The sequence below is a fragment of the Hetaerina americana genome, unplaced genomic scaffold, assembly GCF_022747635.1.
Source record: "Hetaerina americana unplaced genomic scaffold, ioHetAmer1.1.p SCAF_2, whole genome shotgun sequence".
Taxonomy (NCBI): Eukaryota; Metazoa; Arthropoda; class Insecta; order Odonata; family Calopterygidae; genus Hetaerina; species Hetaerina americana.
Genome location: NW_027286763.1, coordinates 78,909,644 through 78,932,425, shown reverse-complemented (window position 1 = coordinate 78,932,425; position 22,782 = coordinate 78,909,644). Strand labels below are relative to the sequence as shown.

Below are 22,782 nucleotides of genomic sequence, written 5' to 3'. Positions count from 1 at the left end.
GATCTGCTTTTCCTAAATCCGTGCTGGTTGTGGATTAGTATTTTCCTACTATCAAGAAATCTCATAATGTTAATGACAATAATGCGTTCCAATATTTTACTTATTAACCTTAAAGGCTAAAGCAGTAAATTATGCTTTAAAACATTGAAACTGGGCAAAAGAAAGGCATTTTGGCCCACTGACTGAAAAGATGAGATGAGAATGGAGGAAGCAGGACAATTTAGTGAATGCAGATAGGAGGAAAAAATCTTTACATTCAATTTTTTTTGCTCCTGTAATATGCTCATTTTCTTAACCAATTACATAATTTGTGTTTTTGCCTTGTTCTTCTTGCTTTTTGGATTAGTATGACTTTATTGATTTGGAAATAAACACTAAGTGCAAACTATATTGTTGCAATGTATTGAGCTTTTTCAGATAAGTACATATATTTACTCATATTTCACTTCATGTTCATATAAAGTAATATCTATTAAAATAATGTTTACACCAAATTTTCACGTATATGGATATATTTATCACCATCCACGTCCTTTAGTAGTTGTATTTAGTTGATTCCAATATTGAGTAGTTTGAATTATTTTAATTCACCCTGGTATTGGAATTAAAGAAGTTCTGCTGCATAACCATTGAAATCACATTATTACTAACATTAACATTGTATAATATTGATATGCACTTTTCCAGAAGACATAAAACATTTTATTAAGTTAAAATGAATGGAAATACAGAGTAACCACATTTTGATATTTACAAAGAGTATAACCGCGCTGTGATACTTTTGATCCCAATCCAGCTTTTTTCCAAGGAGAGTACTCTTCACATTAAAGAAAAGTGTCTTCACTCAATTAACTCATAGGATGCTTCCAGTTGTACATGAGATCATTGAAACTTTGCAGAAAAGATTGCAAAACTATTTCATTACAAAACTTTTTGCAAACTTGTTAAAAAAGTATTGATGGCTCACCCAATTTATTTAACATCAATGATGTTATTTGTGCAAAAATAAATTAGGATTAGCAACAACAGTCGATTCAAAATCAAATTTGGTTTACCTTCTTCTATTATTGTCCTCATCTCGTAATGGTAGACGCCAAATATAATAGTGATTGATGACTCACTGTATCTTCAAAAATGAAGAAATCAACAGTAAACATCAAATTAACACTGTGATAGCAAATAATGCACAGCAATGAAATGCTGCCATGTCCCATGGTGTACAAAAACATTTAAAATTCACATTTAAGGATTAAACTCCTTAAACTCTTATAAGGCTTCTAACACACAGCTGCTGTCTCAGCTCTACAGCAACATGCATTCGGTGGAACTTGGAAATGTAAGCACTGCACTTTCTTATTCAATTTTCCTCACTTCACCCTCTTCTGCTGCCTAGCACGGTAAATGTCATTTACAGGAGGGGCACCTGAGAAGTCATCGTCTTCACTATCATCACCTAAAAACCCAACAGAAACTCCACCAATTTTCCTCTTCCTCCTCAGCCCCCCACCTTCCTGCCCCTCCTCCACAATCCAATGAACAGATTTTGCAAGGTCAAATAATTTGGTGTCATATCCGTTGTCTCCTGTAGGTAATGGCGCTGAAAAGGATAACATATAAGCAGGTCTTGTTACTCAGTTTTATGATGCCAAAGCAAAAGAATATATTGAGATAGGTACTGACCTGACAGTGCCTATTTATTCAATTTTATGAGTGAACATTCTTTTTTTTCCAATAGATGAAATATGAACAAGGTAAAAAATTTGGTGCAAAGAATTGGTCATCCAAAGTTATCCCACAATATTGTTTTGACATAATAGTGAAGCATCATGAGAATTTATGCTCTCATAAGTGTAACGTCAACTATATTTATTGCACTGAACTACAATTGCATACACTAAGAAGTACAAATACCGAATGCACTCTTTGATGAACATATTCTCTTTCATTAAAATAATATTTGCACTCGCATTTAGTCTCGAATTCATTAACTGGCGGGCAGAATGACAATGAAACTTTCCAAATCACTAGAAAGTGGCCATCGGTCAGGCAATGGGTTGAGCACTTTAATTGCTCAGTTGCCCATCTACATGAGCCATGTAGATTATATGCGAGTGGGTGGAGAACTACAATGACTGAGAAAGTGTATAGGAATTAAACTTGCACAACTATATTGCAATGTAATTGACAATATAAATCTGGGAATCAGAAGAGAATCGTCTTACGATTAATGACGGTCTGCTAGCCAGATATTGATGTAATTGCTGTATTTGATCATTGAAATGCCAAGAGGGGTGTATTACACAGCAATATACACTCTATTCATCACCAAAATGGTTCATTATGAGTTGTTGCTTCAACATGATTTCAATGGTTTTCGCCAACTAATATTGAATCATTAACACTGGAATTGAGCAATATACTACTTTGTTTGACCACTGGGTTGACCAGTGAGTGGTTGATAATTGGTCTTCGATCTTAGGATTTTAATTGATGCACAAGGATTGGATGCCGTCAGCCAGATAGTGGAGTTTTGGTCTTGGGAGAGAATGCTATAGGTAAATCATTGAAGAAAAGAATATCCGATAGCCAGTCATGAAAGATTGTTGATTCAACAAAAAAATGAATTCAAGAAAATATTTCATTCAATTGTTAAAAATCTTCAAATGGTTAGGAAAATTTTAGACAGTAAGAATATTCCTGAGTACACACGTTTTTCAACAGCAAATAAAAAAAATTGTCAATCAAATTCCCATTCCCATTTTCCCGTATGAAATTTTTCATATCAAACTTAGATTTATCCTTTGATTGGCCACTGGGAATATGAAAAGAAGGTGTCAGCTGATAGTCCTATGTTCAGTCCATAGGTGATCCTGGGGTACAAGGATTTAACTAGTTTAATAACATTGAGTGACTTGACTATGGGCACGTTTTTCCCAAGGCTATGCCCATAAGCATTTTACAATGCACTAAACTTACCTTCAACTACCTTTCTCCCTATGAGCTCAGAGCTGGGAAGTGGTGTTCATCATCTACCCATATTGTCTATAAATAGGTTAATACTTCCAAATTAAATTTGTATCAAGTTGAACTGTATCGGTGCAAGTTCAAATTAAAATCTTTTCCTACCTAAACCTAAATATTCCATTTGTGAAATTTTTTAATTTTTTGCATTCCTGCCCAGGGAAAAGACTTTATGGGTCACCTCTTGACTCTACCTCTATAATATTATTGGATTAAAAGTGGGAAGGATGGAGAAGGGACTGCTTTGTCATGTCTGCCATTTCATCTCTTATTTATTGTCAATTATACTAAACTAGTGTTTAAAAGTGAAGGCTCTGGGAAAAAAGTCCCCAATCCAATACCTACTCAAGTTTGGAAAGTATGCCAAAGTATAAGATGCCATTGAGAAGAAAAACGAAAAGGTAAGTGTTTAAAAGAATTGCAAATAATGTAAAACTCATTTCCAATTTTTACTCCCATTTTAACTAACTGATGGGAGTTGCAACCAAGTACCACAAAAATGAGCATCATAAGTAGTATTGAGAATTCCATTAATTAGTAGTTGAGAATTCCATTAATGAGAAGGTTTATGAAGCCAGGAAAAATGTCAGACTTAGACTTAATAGCGCCTCTAGTATTAGCATTTTGAAGAGGTTAAACTTCAAATTTAAATATTCAAATTTACCCCCACATTGATTATTTGCAAACTTCCAATCTTGGAGACTCAAAAATCTTACTTTTAACCACACATAAATAATTAAAAGGTTGGGAGGTGGGCACTTACCTGTTTCTGGTAACTGAATTTTATTGAATATTTCCATTACCATGGCAACAGATGGAAATGGGCCATGAAAACACGCAGGTGGTGGAAGAAGAGTGCAAAGATGGGCTGCTGCTGGTGGCATTGGAAATGCACCACCTGAAAATAAAAATGTTTTCTCACTGGCTGTCATGCTTTTATATTTTTTTAGCTAGCAAACATTTACACACACATTTTGAACTGGGATTACTGACCCTGAAATTACTCACACCTAACAAAATCAGCTAATGAAGAAGAGAAATTAAAGGGGCCAGACTGGTTTTGTTATTTAATAAAAGAGTGAAGTCTCAAGGAATTAACAGGTTAAAACACTATAATATAGTACCTATCTCTTTAGTCAGCTCACATTATATAACTCTACACCACAATAAATAAAATCTGGAACATGTTAATAGGTAAACATAAAATAATTTTTGCCAAACACATAAAAAATTCCCTGATATTGTTATTCCATAATATTTTACTTCCAAAGAGTGTATTCCCGTTTGTATTTTCTTTTCATTAGATTTATTTTGACACTTCATTTACGGCAAACATTTGTAGACCCCTACAATTAATCACTAAACTGAGTTTAGAGAATGGAGAGAACCAAAGTCTCCTGTAATTTGGTTATTACAAGAGACTTTGAAGGACCCAAATAAAAAGAAGGGATAAATTGATGAAGACGACACCGAATCACTAAAATTAACAAAGAGTAGAATGGAGCATGGAGGGGAATGTACAGAGATGGTTTTTATGACTCATGAGGAACATTTTTTTAAAAGTAAACATTAAAAGGACCACTAACTACATGGAAAGACTATCAGAGAACAGTTTAGTATAATTAACTAAAAATCAATCCTAAGTTTGTTTGAATAATGCTGGGTTGACAATCCACTCACCAGGGACAGGATGCTCGCCAGGTATCGTTCTCACTTTAGGTTTGAAAGGGATCATTTGTGAAAAATCTGGCCTTGGAATTCCATGTGGTCCATCATCCTCCGAGTCATGTGCATGACCTCCAGCAGCAAGAGGATGGAGGAATGCTGAACCAGACAATGACATGGACTTCACAGATTTTGCAACATCATTATATCCTATTGACCTAAATTGATGCAGAGAGTGAGAAGAAAAATATCTATGTAAGTACAAGATCAGAGTTGTATAATCTGAAATAAATATTAGAAGGTGTTGTAAACTGTGGTAATATACGAGATCTGTCCAAAAAGTATCGCGAATTTTGAATTTCCATGGGTTACCTATATTTGTTTTTTTTGTGGCGTTACGTATGGTATTTATGTCTCTCCCTCATGAAGAAATGTTTGGCCGTTTTGAGCGTCCCATTAATTTTTGACAGCTGTTTTGCTGGGACGTGTTTTGACTTGTCTTCAATTTTTGCCTGTTCCAAAAAATGGATCAAAGAATCTGTATCAAATTTTGTGTGAAAAACAAAATTAAGTGAGCGGACGCATTCCGAATGTTGACTGTGGCATATGGAGAAACTACCTTGGACTGAAGCAACGTTTACCGGTATAACAAAATGTTCTCAGAGGGCCGAGAAGATGTGAACGACGAAGAGCAAGCCAGATGCAACTAAAATATTGATGAAGTGAAAAAAATTGTATTGGCCAATCGATGAATCACCATTAGAGAAGTTGCTGAGGACCTAAACACATAGATTGGCTCGTGCCATTCGATTTTTACCAATGGCTTGGGCATGACAAGGGTCACTGCAACATTCGTATCAAAATTGCTCAATTTCGACCAAAAACAGCAACACATTAACATTGCTAATGAGGTGTTGGACTCAGTCCGCGATGACCCAAATTTGCTTCAGAGGGTCATAACTGGAGACAAATCATGGGTTTATGGTTATGACATGGAAACTCCCAAACATCCCAATGGAAGCTGGAGCACGAGCTAAGACCGAAAACAGCTCACCAAGTTTGGTCGAATGTGAAAGTTTTGCTTACAGTTTTGTTCGATTACAGGGGTGTGGTGCATCATAAGTTCTTTACACAGGGTATAACTGTAAATTAGGAATATTACCTGCAAGATATGCGCCATTTCAAGCAATCTGCCACAAACGTCAGGATTTGTGGAAGAACAAAAATTGGCTTTTGCACCATGATAATGCCCCTGCTCACACATCATTGCTTGTGCGTGAATTTTTGGCCAAAAACAACACAAAAATGATGCTGCAGCCATTGTATTCCCTAGATCTGGCCCCCAGTGACTTTTCCTTGTTCGCAAAATTAACTAGGCCCATGAAAGGACGACGCTACGCTACGCTAGACGAGAACTGAACAAGATCACAAAAAATGATTTTTTGAAGTGCTTCGAGGATTGGAAAAAACGTTGGAACAAGTATATAATATCTAATGGGGATTACTTTGAAGGGTACAAGATAGATATTCATGAATAAATAAATAATTTTTGAAAAAACACAAAACTCACGATACTTTTTGAACAGACCTCATACATCCACCTCTAAACACGAGTAGGATGTAAAAATAAAGCCATATATCCTTACTTAAGTTCCGCTGCTGTGCATGGATATAAATCTAAAAATTTATACCGATCCACTAACTGGGCTGTTTCTTTCCCTTCAAATTCTTTTATCTGAAAAATATCAGTAAATACAGTTTCCTGTTAATGTGGCTAAAATTTGACATGTCTCTAGCTAATCACAAAAATGTACACTTGTAATTACAATACCTCCCAACAAATTTAAGGTGATTTAATCAAGTAGAGAATAATATCAAGAGACATTACTAACCTGTTCAAGGACAGCACTCCTCCTCTTCTCAACTTTCACTATACTAGCCAAATCTCCTATATTAGATTCAAACTCCAAAAATCGATTCCATATTTCTCTGGAAAAAATAAATAGATTTTATTATGAAAACAGCTCTATTTTAATGAACTGGTGAATTTTGGCCAATGATATAGAGTATTGTATTGTTAGTAAGATTTTAAGGCAAAATGTAACATTTGACTTTTCAATATGAGCCTATTTCACTGTGCTCCATTTAACTAATTTCACGAATAACATAAAAAAGAAAAATATGTTTCTTTACTCTAAGATTACATGTATGTACGCATTAGTATAGGTATGCATTAAGGATGAAATCAGAAATTTGAATAACAATAATTTGACCAAACTGGACATTCAGTTACACAGCGTGTATAAATTTTATTGGATGAAGCTCGTAATTTAAAAGCCAACCACAACAATTTTATGATGCATAGTACCCACTCATGGGGGCAACTTAAGGTAAGAATTTAAAACTTTAAAAAAATATTTCTAGTGTTGATGTGAAATGAATTAAATAAAAGGAAATGGATTTTATGAAGTTTTAATACAGTTTTAACCAAAATCAATTTTACATTTTCTCAAATGAATGACTTCTTGCATCCTCAGATCAACACAAAGCTTGTTTGATGGTATTAATAAATCTTCGAGGTTATATTTATTTTGAGGGTCAATAGAGGAAATGTTCACCCAGATTACACTGGAATTACTATTTTACAATATTTTTCACCTAGTTAAACTACTCCTTGAAAAATAATGAAGAACATCACCTAATCCTTCTCAAGAAATTGACATCCTCAATCAGTAAATTTGGGAAGCCCATTTTTAATGCATTTAAAAATTTCATGTGCTCTATTAAATTACACTTTTATTAAAAAAATATTAGGAAGTTCCAAAGAGTGACACCTGAGACCATTTACTTATTTCTAAAAGATTTGGTATTTTCCCAGCGTATCAGCTGTAAATTGTAAATTCCTCTTGGGTCCTCCACCGAGTTATATCGTCCATCAGGCTGAGATGGACGATATAACCCGGTGGAGGACCCAAGAGAATTTACATTTACTTATTGAAAACTAAGTCATTTATGAATAACCTATAAAATTATGCTGAAGTAGTTTTCATCACGCCTGGGAGACATTCAATATGATTATTGATAGATTCATGCATAAAAATAAGATAACTAGATGATTTTTCTCTTGTAAGTTATTTAAAAAAGATGAAGAATCACTTACACTGATTTCTCAGGCTCTAAATTCCCAGATGACAGAACTCTTTCAAAGAGTACTCGTGTGTTGTTGTCCTCTGAAAGCATCACAGTTTATTAAGTAAATACACAACACTTCTTTGCAAAACAAATAATTCCAATAATCCAAAAAAAATTAAATATTCTATGCTATGAACTCTTTCAGCACCACCTAACAAAAATATTGCTTATTTTGACTTCACAAAACTTTAATTTTATAGTTTACCCTTGCATATATGAATCTTTAAAGCACAATTAATTTAATGTGTATTTAAAACTAAAGTACTACATATCCCATGTTTTACTGATTAGTTTAATAATTAAAATGGTCACCAGAAATATTAAATAAGAATATTATACACTCCTTGCAACAGATGAAAGTGTATTTTATGCAGCAATTTGCTGAAAGAACTTTCATCCATTTGACACAATGTTATATATTTCAGGCAGAACATTGATTCCTAATTAAAGAGCACAACCGAATAATACTCCAGAAATATTCTCACTAGAGCAATGAAAAAACATACTGAACTGTCCTGGGACTGCCTTCAATTTCCTAGTGCATATTTCAATAATGAGAAGGGCAATTCACATCTTCAAACAAAGAATAAAACAAAAAACTCAAATTCCATTGTAAATAAAATACTGGAGGTTCAAAGTTGCAGCCCTCGATTTCAATTCAGAGATAATTCCCTCAATCCCTGAATAAATATAATACAGGTATTTGGCTTTACTGAAACTCATCATTGCCTGAGAAGAAAAACTAATTTTCAATACAGGAGTGAGATAGGATTGAGAAGTACCTACTCACTGACTGAAGGAAAAACTTATGGTATAGTAATGAGTATGTTTATGTTGCCATCATTTAAAGAAGAGCACTTTCGTTTGAAAACACATTATCATTTTGGTAAGGTAAATTTCACAAATTATTTCAAAGTTCATTTCTGACAAATACATAAAAATTAATTTTGCAGGGTTTACATTTGTACCAGGCAACATTTGACAGCTTTGAATGGAAATGTTTCCATTTAAAAATGCTGCACACGTCCTTCTCTCAACATGATGGTCAAATGCTTGACCACATAGGTTCTATATTGTAGAAATTGTATTCATCTATGATACCTTAATTGGCAACATAAATGAAAAAAAGGGTTGGAATGGTGTGGTGGCTAATGTACTGACTTCCTGTACCAAGAGTTTGAGTTTGAAACCTGGTGGAGGTAGGCCTTTTCAATGGTATCTGAATCCTAAGAGGAAAGCACTTTAAGTGGAGTATACTTCCAGTCGGATGGTTTGTTAAACTGAGGACCCCTTTATGACCTATGTTAAGAGAGGGCTAATGATAATGCTGGTTATCTCCTCCATTCCCTGAACATCCCACCCCCACCAAATTACTCACCTATCCCTAATGGTACAAACAACCTTAATTGTTGGTTACCTCCCATAATAACTACTATTACTAGGAATAAAAACCCCCTAAGTTACCATTACATGAATATTCAAAGAGACTGGGGAAGATGTCACAACAGTAAAGTTTAATGGAGTCATCAGTTCATGTGCATTACAATGCAACAATTTCGAAGTGTAATTACACCAAAAGGTCACATGTTACTTTTTACTGTACAGCCAAAACATTCATCAAATATAGTTTACACAAACTATTTAAGGATATTATGAAACACACAGGCTTCAAAATTATCGAAATAACTCCTTTGGAAAGTAACCATAAATTTCTCACAACATCATATTCAACACTTTAACCATAAAACTTAATACTACAGTGGAACCTCATTTACCTAGCATAATTCGTTCTGGGTTCATTCTCATTAAGTGAAACACTTGTTTAGTGAAACAATTTTTCCCATAGAAATTAATGTAAAATACAGTAATTTAATCCAGAAAAAATAAAATATGTTCAAGGTTCATTCAATGAAAATTATATGTAGATTTTTTAGGGTTGCAGATCATCTTCATATTTTCTTCTATTGAGGAGTGAACCGACCAGGAAAGTGAACTCCATTTGTAAAACCAAAGAATTGAAATAATTAGTATATTATTTATGATACATTCCTAATTCTTTTATACTAGAAAGCTGTGTTTAGAGACATTTATTTTTGCTGATGCATAAAAATTTTGTGAAAATGTGACTCAGCATTATCATTACATAAATTTTTGATGCACAAAGCCATTCCCATACTGGAATGATGTTTTATATGCATGCTGCGATGCAACAGTTTCCCATGACCTCCACATCACATTTAGCCAGCTCTTTTGGGCTTCACACTTCTTGACAGCTCGTGGAGTTTTTGACCGGTAAACAAGCAGGAGTTTAATTTTCAAACTGCCACTTGCATTGGCACAAAATAGCAATGTGAGATGGTCTTCCATTGGCTTGTGGCCGGTAAATGCATTCTCCTCTGCTGTTACATGTACAGATATATATGTTTGCTTCAGCATCTTCTTCTAGAAAAGACCCATCTTGTCACAATTATAAACCTGTTGTGGCTGGTTACCCTCAGAATCTATGAGCTTCTAGAAGTCATCAATGAAGTTCTTTGTTGCCTTTGAGTTGGAGCTAACTGCTTCAGTATGCCTCAAAACATCATGGATTCTCCTCTTTAACTTCTCAAACCATGGCTTCCCTTAAATACTTCTTCGGCCATTGATGATTCAGACATCTTCTTAATGAGGTTGGCAAAAATCATTTATACCTTATCATCAATGTTATTCTCATTTGTAGTGTTGCATTTCAATTGCTTTTTATTCACCTATATTAGAAGCAAACTTTCAACATCGTTCAGAATACGCAGCCTCGGTTTATTCTTGTCACACCCTTCAAAGCTCCTATCTCCTTAATTTTGTCATTATTCTTGAGGATACTGCAAATCAATGATATAGACTGCTTACATGTGAATGCTAGATCAGCCATGCTCACTGTTCTCACTTGTTCTTGTTTCCAATGATTTTACTATTCCCTCTTATTGTTATTTTTGGCTTGCAGCCTTTTCTTTGGGTATATTTTCACAACTATGCAAAAAATATTATTAAAATTTATACCAAAAAATCAAAACTACTATGTCTGAACACAAGTTTAGAAAAATATGAGAACACTAGAGACATTAAGATGCTATTGGAAAGAGTGCTAATCACAAACTGCAGTAAAAGGTGTAAAATCATTCCGGGAATCCCCCTCTCCTCATCACTGCATATTTGAAAAGTCACTTTTCAAGCGAGTCAATTTTGGTGAAAACGTTTTTGCTCATTATGTGAATTACTTGCTATGGGAGGTGCTCGTTAAGCAAGGTTCCACTGTACATGGAAATTTATTGGCAAGTCATTAGGATAAAATAAGGTTTTATACTACATACCATTAAGATGAGAAAGGTAATCAATATAGCACAGCACATACTCGGGGTCATTGCCAAATTTCTTCAGGCCCAATTCAAAAATACGAAATGCTATATTCTTGTCTTTACTACAATAGTATTCCATAAGAGCAGCAGAGACAAAAACTTGAAAACGAGAACGTGTATCTTCACGTGCTCTCTTAAATACTGTCCGTGCTGACTTTATCCCCTCTGCTCGCCTTGCAAACTTCATATACTGCACATATGCCTGGAAGGAAAAAAAAACAGTAAAGATTCAGATTTGGACAATGTGATGAAAGCATGCACAACATAAATATAACACGGAGCAAAAAAACCGGCATACCAAAGTGGGATCAATGTCTGGAATCTCAAGCAGTCTTGAATATATTTGATGAACCTTTTCGTACTTCATTCTTCCCTCTTCAAAGTCAGCATAGGCAAAATAAAGCAACATGTTTTTCTTTAAGAGGGATGCTGATGCCCTCTCATAAATAGCACTTGCTTCATCACTAAACATTTTGGCTGCATTAACATCCTGGAATTCAAGTGAAACTATTTTATTCATGTACAGTCAATGCCCTTGAAATGTGTGATAATTTCAGATGGTTTAGTCTGGTAAGCTGCACACTAGACTATCAAGTCAAAAGACAAAGGTTTGAGTCTTGACTATAGTAGAAAAATTAGGCAAATTATCACCCAAATTTCAAAGTATATGATGGTTACAGTCAAAACTCAATACATCTAAATCTAGTTGAATTCAAGCATTCATAGCACATATTAATAAAACAGAATGAGCAAATTGTGGCACCAAGCTCAATGCTGAATGAATTATTTTCGCTCATAAAAAGGAAGATTTTATTCAAGTATTGAAGTTACACTGAAATTGGATACTTTACTGAATTAAAAATTATAAAGTTAACATTCTATTGACTCATGGTGTTGCCAGTAAATTCACAGAATCCAATATTGAGAAGTGCTTTTTGATGGTTGATGTTCAGTTTGATTACATTTTGGGTTAAATATAAGATAAGCTTCTACGTTTAACTATAAAACAAAATATTTATTTGGTAGTTGTGTTGATCCAAAAACTACTTTAAATAGTAGATTACCTGATAATAATAATAATAGCTGTAGAATCTTTAGACAAAACAGTAAGTATAATTCTTTGTGGTAAACACATGCACAAACTTTGAAATAAAGCCTTTTGTACTTTCTACAATATTGTGACCACATAATTCAACCCTGCTTTGTAAAATATCACAATTTTGTTTCCGAATTTTGAAAATGTCTACAATTTTATTTAAACACAAACTGCTCAAAGATCTTGTACTGTCTCACAGTAGAAGTATGAATGGTGAGGACTGTGCGTTAGTGAAATTGTCAAAAAGTACAAAAATTTTTACTTAATGGATACCTGGAATTTCAAAAAAGCCTGAATGGAAAGGAAATAAGAATTTTGAGTTTCACAAAATTTTGTCTCATTTCAGATGCTCCATATAAATGACAATCATACGTTTGGTGAAAACGTAAAAATATTTGGTAAAGTGTAAATTATCCTTGTTTTGGATTGACCTGCTAAGATTACAGCATATCCACACTTAAAGTAGGATTTAAATCTACACAGATCGGGCTAGCAGACAATTGCAGTTTGCTCATAATACCTAAAATATAAAGCAGACTTATGTGAGAATTGTGATTAATTTGCACCTACCCCTTTTTCCGTAAGCAGCTTTGAGCTCTGCTCCAGAAACAAAGCTGCCTCATACCAAATGTCTGGGTGATGGCCCAGGCACAAGAGAGATTGCTCATATGCAAACATCACCCTCCGAGTTATCAGAGTAGGATCTTCTGTCCTCAGAGGATTTGATTTTTCCCATGAAATATACTTTTTCCACAAGTCAACCTAGAAATTAAAAATACAATAATTTCATGGTCAAAGATGGAATGCTTGTGGTTAAAGAAGGTTCTTTTCGAAAGGCATAAACTAAATTTATTACTACAAATTACTCTGCAAGCCATCACAAGGTCATGAGGTGCAAGTGGATGCACTGGCTTAAAATGGTTATACATACACTAATTTGTAGCTAAATACAGAGATATGACAATTTAATTCCTTATTAATATTCAAGAGAATGGCAACAAGGTCAAAATGTACATTTTTTAGAGATAAATGTAAGTATATTGAGATAAATTTAATAGCATAAAAATAAAAATTTTAGTATCCATACAGCATTATAAGCATCAACACTTATGAGAGCCTAAAACTAATACTTAAGTTGACAATAAATACAATAACTGTTTAGCCAACATTTCAAAGAATGGTTTTTATAAGATATGATCTAAGCAGATGCTTATGACTAACTCCATTATTACTGAGTGTGATGCTTACATTGTCAAGATAATTTTGCAGCTGGCATACAAACTCCAATTTAAAATGTAAAATAAAGAAATGTCTTCTGGGCTATTTAAACTGGGCAAGATCATTAAGAGTAACTTATATTAATTTCCAGCAAGTGGGATAAGCATTTAACAAACTAAAGGATAACATATCTACAATTAGAAAATTTAAACAGATTTTGTTAGTCTTTACATATATGCAATATTAAATGGCTTCCTACTTGTTTAAGTTCTTCGGCATGGCCTGTGGGAGGAACACTTGGATTATTTCGATTGAGACCCCTAGTCACAGCTTCAAACTCCTTCGCAACACGTCGGGCATTCATATAGTCTCTACTTCTTTCTATAGCCATCTTTTCTGCAATGATATGATTTATTCCTTGTTCAAATGCCATATAATCCTTCCAGAGCTGCTCAATATTTACCATTGGATTTACTACACCACGCTGATATACCTGAATAAAACAAATAATATATTAGACAGGTGCTTGAAGATTGTCACATTATTATACTTATAGATAGAATTCACATATACCTTAATTTTCATATAAATCAATTATAAATGATCATATTGATACAAACAATCTACTTTACAAAGCAACATTTTTGAGAGACGATCGTCAAATTAGTTTTGCCAAAATAATGTTAGAAAGAAATACAAAAACAACAAAGATATATGACTCAATAAGTACATACACCACAACTTTATTAAATTTTATATCTCTGCAATGACAGAGTTGATAAAAATGTTTACTTTTTAAATGGTTCACATACCTTCCTAACAGCACTTATTTTCTGGTTTTCAGCATAAGACCCAACTGCTTCAACACTCTTCAAGAAGTTAACATAATCATTCCAGAGCGAATATGATTGAATGTCCATCCCAATTTTCTCTAGTGCAAAATCATATGCTTGAGCCATTTTTTCTCTGTACACAGAAAGAAAAAATTATCAATGGTAACTTTCCTCATGCTTCCACATGAAATTTTCATTTCATAAAGTCATTAACTTATCAAATCCTAAAAATCATTTAAATATCAACTACATAGGTACTACTATTCATTATAACCAAATTTGGTTTCAGAAAAATGTATCTTTTATTACCCAGGTGAAGTTGACAACAACAATTTTGATTTTAGCCATGTCCATTCATGCTAAAAAGAGACTTTGAAGAGTTCTCTTTTATTTATCACATATCACTATTCACTCTCAATATCTTTTATTTTTATCGTTAATTACAATACCATAGGAGATTTTGACAGTGAATCTCTAGAAAGTTGAGATTCACTGTCACTGTGAAATTTTGTTTGTTTAGAATAAGGGGAAAATGGTTATTTTTGTAAAAACTAGATATTCACTCAGAGCAATTAATGAACCAATCTATTTGCAAAATTAATATTAATTTCACATATATTATTGCATATATTACTTTATCATGTCCATAACTATATTTAGTTATTGTTAGCTATCAGTATATCACTGGCTAAGCCATGGGGGGAGAGGGGCAATTCATATCATTTAGAATCACTGGCTTTCAACATTAACTTCAGAGGAGGGGCAGATATCATGGTTGGCCAAAAGTCAGCCCTCTATGCACAGGGCTGCCAAGTCCCTAGTCTAATAGAAAACAGACTTCCAAGCAAGCTTTTGAATTGGAACAACAACTCTTTATCCTCTAGCTGTACAGGAATAAACGTGAAATAATGTAAATCTTAATCCAGAAATATGAAAGAAATATATTTATGGAAAATTTTACCGATTCTTACTGCCACAGTACTTTATAATTTTATTATTTACTGTCTATTGCACTGTTGTATTTTATTATTGGTTTCACCTTGGAAATATATTATTCCAAAAATGTTTTTGAAATTTTATGATTTTTTATTTAAACTTTGGTTCCTTTCTTAAACTATCCGAATGCTATGAATCTATTCTGCAGAAACATGTCATTAGTTTAATAAATTACTCCGGAGTTGACTAGGAATTTTTAGCACAATATAGTTCTAGCATACTGCTGATGACAAGAATCGCATGTTTCATGGGTGGCATTACACCCATTTGATTGCCCCAACCCTATTGCCATCACTCTCAGCTATTCCTCTCTGTAACTTCTCGCACAGCAATGAACCAAAGGAAAAAAATGATCACTAACTTTCTAGGGAAAACAAGTCTGTTAATGATACAAATATTTCAGCATGTAAACTGTAGGTACATATTTTTGACAGAACTTACTTATAGGTAGGTAAAGCAGCTTTAGTTTCCTTGACATAGGACAGGTACAATTTCCACAGTTCAATATTAAGCACTTTCATCAGACATCTCTGGAAGAGCTGAAATTAAAAAAAAACAAAGAGATAATGGCCATGAATATTTGAAGGATAAGTACACATCCATAACACCAATTGTACTCACATAATGGGATAGGGGGATTAATTATCATGGAATACAGAATCATTGTTATAAATAAGTAATGAAAAACTTATGAAGAAAATTCATCATGGGAAAAAAATAGTTAAAACCCTGCCAAAAGCCAAACAAATACCAAAAAATCACCACCAAATCACTCAAAACATATCATGGGACTCACCAATCAAATGATTAGAGGTATTACTATTTTTTCAGCATACACACATGATGTCTAGGTATGCATTAAATTTCTCTATAGATAATTAGCATAAAATTCAGATGCATGGTATATATGCATGTATATACATGCATATGAACCATGCATGCACCTTGTTGGTAGGCAGTACCACAAGAGGAAGAACTTTGCCCTCTGGTGTTATTCACACCATAGGAAATACATATTAATTGGCTAAGCGCTCTTATCAAACCAACCTTCGGGTCAATTACTGTTATACATGTATTTGGCATGATACTGTGTTTAAGAGTTCAAACAAATTGTTAGGTACAATAGTTAGTTACTATTTTTATTTTCTAAATAAAATTTTTTGGTTAATTCCAACTTTTTTATCAATCCAGATGTTATATTTCCACAAAAAATATAAGATTATTAATTCTTCCAAATCACTAAAACTCTACATAATTGTTGAGGTTTCCCACGATTTTACTGGAACCATTGATAAGAAAAATAAAGGCAAATAGGAATGGCCAGTTATTTTTTGGGGAAAATAATTTTTTCCCACTATGGTTCAAGCAAAACAATCTATCATGAAATTGGCAATAATGCTATTTCTTCCCAAAGGTCAGGTGGTATTTTACAATTGCTATAGGAGTGGTCAAGTAACAAAAGATTGGCCTTTACAAAAAAGTGGGACCGATTACAGTTGCATTCCCTCCAATAGTCTTCATAGCCATTCTTTTTGGTAACTATTTCTCAAATTTTTCATATAATTTTATTGTCTTTAGAGAGAAACTTAAGGTTTAACTTTGTGAAATTCCTCCATGATGAGGGTAAAGAAAGAAACTTTGCACTTTCACATAAAGATTTAATATTTCACGGCCATGGGTTCGATGCTGCACCACATCATCATCAAGGAGCATCATCCTGATGATGATGCGCAGCATCGATTCCAGCAGCATCGATCGACCATGGTCATGAAATATTAAATCTTCATGTGGAAGTGCATAGTTTCTTACTTTACCCTAGTCTTAAGAGAGGTGATAGTATCCCAGGGAACAGTGTTCAGTTACTGCCAGGAGGACCTGAGCTCAATTCTAGGTGTCTTTTGACACCCCAAGCGGTGTTATTTTTCATTTGGTCAGATCTTCATGGGAATTTCTTCTGGATTATTCACGCTAGAGGTCAGAGTAACACTTCCAATTATATACACACTATAAACATTCACATCCTGCTTAATGTTGTAAGGACACAAACATTAAGAGCTCTATTATGGAAAGAAGCATTTACAAGGAGAAGAAAGTTGATGACTATGATGTTGAGTAGAGATTTTTGAAAATATTACGGCAAACTTTGTTATGGAGGTAGGCCATGGATATATATAAATCAGAGATAGTTGTTAATGTAAACTAATCAACAAGAACAAATAGAAATGGATCCTAATGGCATTTAAAAAATACCATTTCACCTTTACAGAGAGAAAAACATGGCTGGCATAATGAGGCTAGCCAGTCTACTCTAAATTGGCTGGCATAATGAGACTAGTTTGCTTGCCAGTTTTCTCTAAATCACCAAAAGTAAGACTTTTGGTAAGACCAATCAGGTCAAATTTGATTTTAAGCATTAGCTTTTAAAAAAGGGAATATAAGGAAACATGACCATAATGAACACCTGAATTACATTTTTATACAAGATCAGTGATAACTCTGATTCTTTAAAAACATTGAATTGAGCCCTAATTATCCATTATGATGGGTAAATACCATCCACAATTCTTTTTGAAATATTTTTTTTACTGGAGAGTTTTATTGTTCTAGTTTCAGATAGGAGATCAGATATTTACAATGACTAATTAATAGCATTGCAACATATTATAAAATTTAATTGAACACAGCCTACAAAATAGCCTCAATTTCGCTCTCTGATAAATTGAACAGGTGCGGGAGCTGCACATGATATCAGCAACTTATAAGAGGCTTTAGAGCTCCAGGAGAAATCAGAGAATTGACGGTTGCCTACCACCACAGGAGGCAATGCCTACTTTCGTCCAAGCATGCGTTTAGATTTGTTCACTTCACAAAACTGGTCACTGGGGAGCAACCTACATGATTTTTACGTTTCCATCGATTTCACCGTGTATTACTTTTCGTGACACTTTATTCCTTCCGACAATCTAATAAAAGCGTAAGAAATCTCTTCCATCAAAATAAATTTAGATCAAGCTTTAAAAATTAAGATTAATTCAGAAATCGACTAAGGTGTATATTATTTCCGTTTCCTCAGGCATAATTCTTTCAATAAAAGCGTGTCAGTGACAATTTCCTGAAGCTCGCAGTGTTTCGAATTATGAACAACACGCTCCACTGCGATTAATTAATGTTATCTCGTGGTATACAGGTATGTGCATTTATGTCATTTGATGACCAGCTAGAATGGTGCTTGTCATTTGATGACCAGCTAAAAATTACCTATCTGTCAATAATATGGATGATTCTTATCGATGTTAAGGATCATATAGGTGTTGTTCATTCAATCGGGTGAAAAATTGATAAAAACACCCCAGGGAAAATAACTCCGTAAAATCCTGCGAGCGATGATTGTTTAAAATGGACTAAAATTTTGCTTATTTGTTATGAACCATTTGTTCTGGATTATGGAACTTCCAGTGATTTCGGCCGCGGAAAACGAATCATCGAGTGGCTATATATAGGCGACGAATGGCGTCTGGTTCGCCGAAACCAGATCCCCTCCCGGCCTCGCATCGACCGATCGATCAGCAATCCGCGAGCCCCACCAGCCGAACAAACTGCAACCCCCCACGACCTCAATAAGGATGGGTGGGCGGGGCCGAGCGGTTGTACCCCGGGGCTCCAGGGGCAAGGCCGGTTTTCGGGGCTCCCTCGCTCGACCTTAGGGCTGACATTGAGAGATGGGCGGCCGAGAACTCTGCCAGGGAACCGGAGGCGCGACCGGCCGCCTCGTTTTCGCCAACAAAAGGGTCGGATTCGACCCGGGCTCCTCTCCAGGGACGGACTCTAACGACGGGAGCACGGGGCTAAGTTCTTAGGCCGGCGATATTCGGCCGGAAATTCTCATCCATCACTCGGAAACCTCGGAAGAAGCATGTTTTTGCGCGTTGCGGTATGGTACAAAGGATTCAGAGAGAGGCGTTATTAAAGAGAAAAATATCTATATTGATGCCACAAACTTTTTATCATTTCCCTTGACACATGGACGTAAAGGGTCAACAGAAAATTAATAAATTAAAGATGAGCAACATTTTTTGGCAGCTATTAGAGTAATGATTACGCCAAGTCGACTAGACTGAACGAGAGAAAATGACTGCAAACGTAAACATGGCAAAAATCGTGATGTATCTGATTACACAATTTTCCAATATTATACCAAAAAACTTTATCTTTATTAATTGTTTAGATCTTTTCACGGATGTGACACATTCAATGATTACATCTATATTGTAGAGGAGCAGGGATGGTAAAATAGATCGTCCAGTACTGTGAGGAATTTGTGAACGAAAAATGGTCAACTAGCCTTCAGCGTGAAACCATTATTCATGTGGACCTATTTCACGTCTGACCCATACCTTAGGTAATATCCTTTATGTATAATAATTAGGTAAGCCTTATGACAAAGTTGCTTTCAGGCATTAAGGAAAGCCATTAGCTATCGCCAAGGCCAAAATTCTCATGAAGTAGATGATCCAGGACAATTTACTTTTTACTTTACTTGACTTAACTAACATTTGGAGAATATATTTCGACGCTGACCAAACATTTTTGTCGATTTTAGCTAAATTAATTTAAAATAATTACACAAATGTTATCAAAGAAATTTTACAACTCATAGTTAAGAAGAATCGTAGTCAGTTCATCGGTTCGATATGAAAACCCGAAAACTAACCAAAGATCAACCGCCCCTAAGCCCCCTCCCCTCTTTGATATGCTCTCAACAGTGTCTAATACGACTAACCCACCAAAAAGGAATGAATTTGACATGTATTCATGGCTTACTATTTATTTCACCGTTTCACAAGAATATTTTCACGATCAAACAAGAAATTCCACTGATTAACCCCCTGTAATGTACTCTACCAACAACTTGCAGGGTATGCATTAACGTGCAATAAATCGCCGTTTGACAATGTGTGATCTTAACTAGATTAGCCATTTTGAAGCAAAACAAATGGGGACTGTTCTATCAGTTTATATATGCAAACTGTTGGCGATCCCTCCTATCCTTCGACTAACTTCTCCTGAAGGTAACAAGGAACTAAGTAAAACATTCGATCAGTCCGCTTTTTTGTTAATCCACTATCTCTTAAAAGAAATAACGTGGTTGCTTTGAAGATAGTAAATTATTTTCCCCATTAACTGCTTGACATACTTTTATCGAAATGTCGGAAATTAATTACACGTAGGATCAATTCCATGTTTTATAGGTCAATCCCGGTAATGGAATTTTAATCCCCGACTGATTTGGCTCTCAAGCTAAGAGGATAGACAAAATCATAATTCTTTGGCGACACGGCGCCAGAGGACGACGCCTCTACCCATCCATTCAATTTACCCCAGGGCAATGGTATGGGAAGCAGAAATGAAAAGAGGATAAAACGCGAAAAGTTTGTCTCTCTAGAAAATCCACTGCCTGCGGTGCTTGTTCTATCCTTTCGTCAATACGTAACATAATAATCAAATAAATTATGCAGAAGAGTAAATTTATGGGCATAAAAAGTAGGGTGCGTAGACATTTGTGAACCATAATATACCCTATGGGTACATTTATAAGGTGGAATGAAAATTGGCAGGCAATAGGATAGATTTAAGAGTTGCTACAAACTAATCTTGATAGCTACTCATAGCTAATTGATAACCCACGAGGAGTATGAAGCACATTTCACATAATATTCATGGTTATGTTTGCGGATCGGAAGGGCGGAACATTACGGTGTCAACGCGTTTGCTTCGAAAGAAAAAAATCGCAAACCGCTTGATGGGACTAAAACATATTACCTGAAGGCCGTGCGTGTTCTATGTCTTGTTAACTTTTTTCATCGAATGAAAGAAGAGGAAGCGAAGACAAGCTGAGGAATCAGGAGACGCAAATAGCGGTTCCACCTCTATCTTGTTATTCCTCGCACTTAGAAAATATCTTCCGAGAAAAGGATGATTCTTCGTTTAATATTTCAATTAAATAAATGACATACGCCTAGTGAACAACGCGAGTCTGTAGTCACGCCTGTTATGTGACCATTAATTACAAATTTATCTCCCGTAAAATGAAGAACTAAATCATTATCTAAGTGGGTTTACTCTCACAAACGGAAGGATTTTGTCTGTATTCTCCCGTTTAAGGGAGGTTTTGGAAGGACACCGACTGATCATTGCTAAATTTCTCATCTCCGTCTACGAAGACATAACTTGACAAATCACACTATATGAAACTGTTCAATGGAAGGATTAACTAAAGCTAATGTACGTTCGTCTCTCATAAACAGAATGACAGGGCGTCTTTCATTTTAAAACCTAAGGACACCTTTTTCCAAGTGAAAAAGTGAAATAAAGCAATAGATATTCAATTTCCTAACCTCAATCCAACCTTCAGTTTAACCGCATCGCACTAGTGCTCATACAAAGTAAATAATAGGAAAGGCTAGCAATTCAAAGCTAAATTAAAATAAATATTCGACTAAAACCTAAGAATGAAAGAGGTACTCTTCAAACATCAATACAATAAACTGCAGCCTACCGCACCATTTGAAGCGTCAATTGCTTTTATGCGGGATAAAAATCAGTTTCTGAAAATAAGGTCATTCATTAGCAACACATACCATTTACTGAGTCAATACCGAAAGACTCGGCTACCGTAAAATCAACGGTCTCATATTTACGATTGGATGACTTGAATTCAACCTCTTTCCTAAATGGGGCCGAGGGCTATTAGATATAAAAGGGGTCGCACTTTAATCAACGCGGACACAAAGTGAACCAACGAGATCTATTCTCATTTACTTATTTCCATTAAATGATTTGATTCTTCGGTGTTGCGGAGGAGGAGTCGAGTGACATGTACAATAAGGTTTCCCTGCTCCATTTCTGCGATAAAAAAGTCATAAAAAAGATAAAAATGTGATTGGGAAACTAAAAATGTGAATTTAGATAACATTCGCTGCAATGAATCATTTTTACGACGGAATCACATCGAATCATACTTTTTACCCTTACCCAATGGTAACGTCAAGTCTTAACAAATTGCATTCCTACAGTTTTTGGAGTTCCATGATGACATACTACTATTTGTATTACGTGCGCAGTTAAAGGAAACTGGTGCAAAATTTTACTTAAGAATTCATCATTAAAAATTCTAGCTTCACCGATGGAAATGTCGTTAGTAACATAATAGGTTCCCCAGGTTTCTTTATCGCTCATTGCCGTCGGACGGTCCTTTAAATGTACTGCACCATGTGCGCATAAAAGTTGAAACGCTCGTATTTTTTTGGGCATACTTAACAGAAAAGCTTTAGATAAGGTCGAATAAAGTATTTAAAATTCGAGTTTTACG

At 34.8% G+C, this 22,782-nt stretch overlaps 1 protein-coding gene across 2 annotated transcripts in view; it reads right to left on the bottom strand.

The window, feature by feature from the left end:
* Positions 1-686: 686 nt before the first annotated feature.
* The window catches only part of su(f) (cleavage stimulation factor subunit su(f)), a 68,282-nt gene continuing 46,186 nt past the window's right edge, over positions 687-22,782 (bottom strand). For both annotated transcript variants that reach the window (XM_071584660.1, XM_071584661.1), the window contains exons 5-16: positions 15,855-15,952; positions 14,397-14,550; positions 13,844-14,077; positions 12,937-13,128; positions 11,569-11,760; positions 11,226-11,472; positions 7,847-7,916; positions 6,579-6,675; positions 6,333-6,421; positions 4,702-4,904; positions 3,785-3,919; positions 687-1,597 (exon numbers count right to left, since the gene is read on the bottom strand). In XM_071584660.1, the coding sequence (XP_071440761.1) occupies positions 1,368-1,597; positions 3,785-3,919; positions 4,702-4,904; positions 6,333-6,421; positions 6,579-6,675; positions 7,847-7,916; positions 11,226-11,472; positions 11,569-11,760; positions 12,937-13,128; positions 13,844-14,077; positions 14,397-14,550; positions 15,855-15,952 (1,941 nt within the window). In that variant the 3' untranslated portion in view covers positions 687-1,367. The remainder of the gene's footprint in view (positions 1,598-3,784; positions 3,920-4,701; positions 4,905-6,332; positions 6,422-6,578; positions 6,676-7,846; positions 7,917-11,225; positions 11,473-11,568; positions 11,761-12,936; positions 13,129-13,843; positions 14,078-14,396; positions 14,551-15,854; positions 15,953-22,782) is intronic.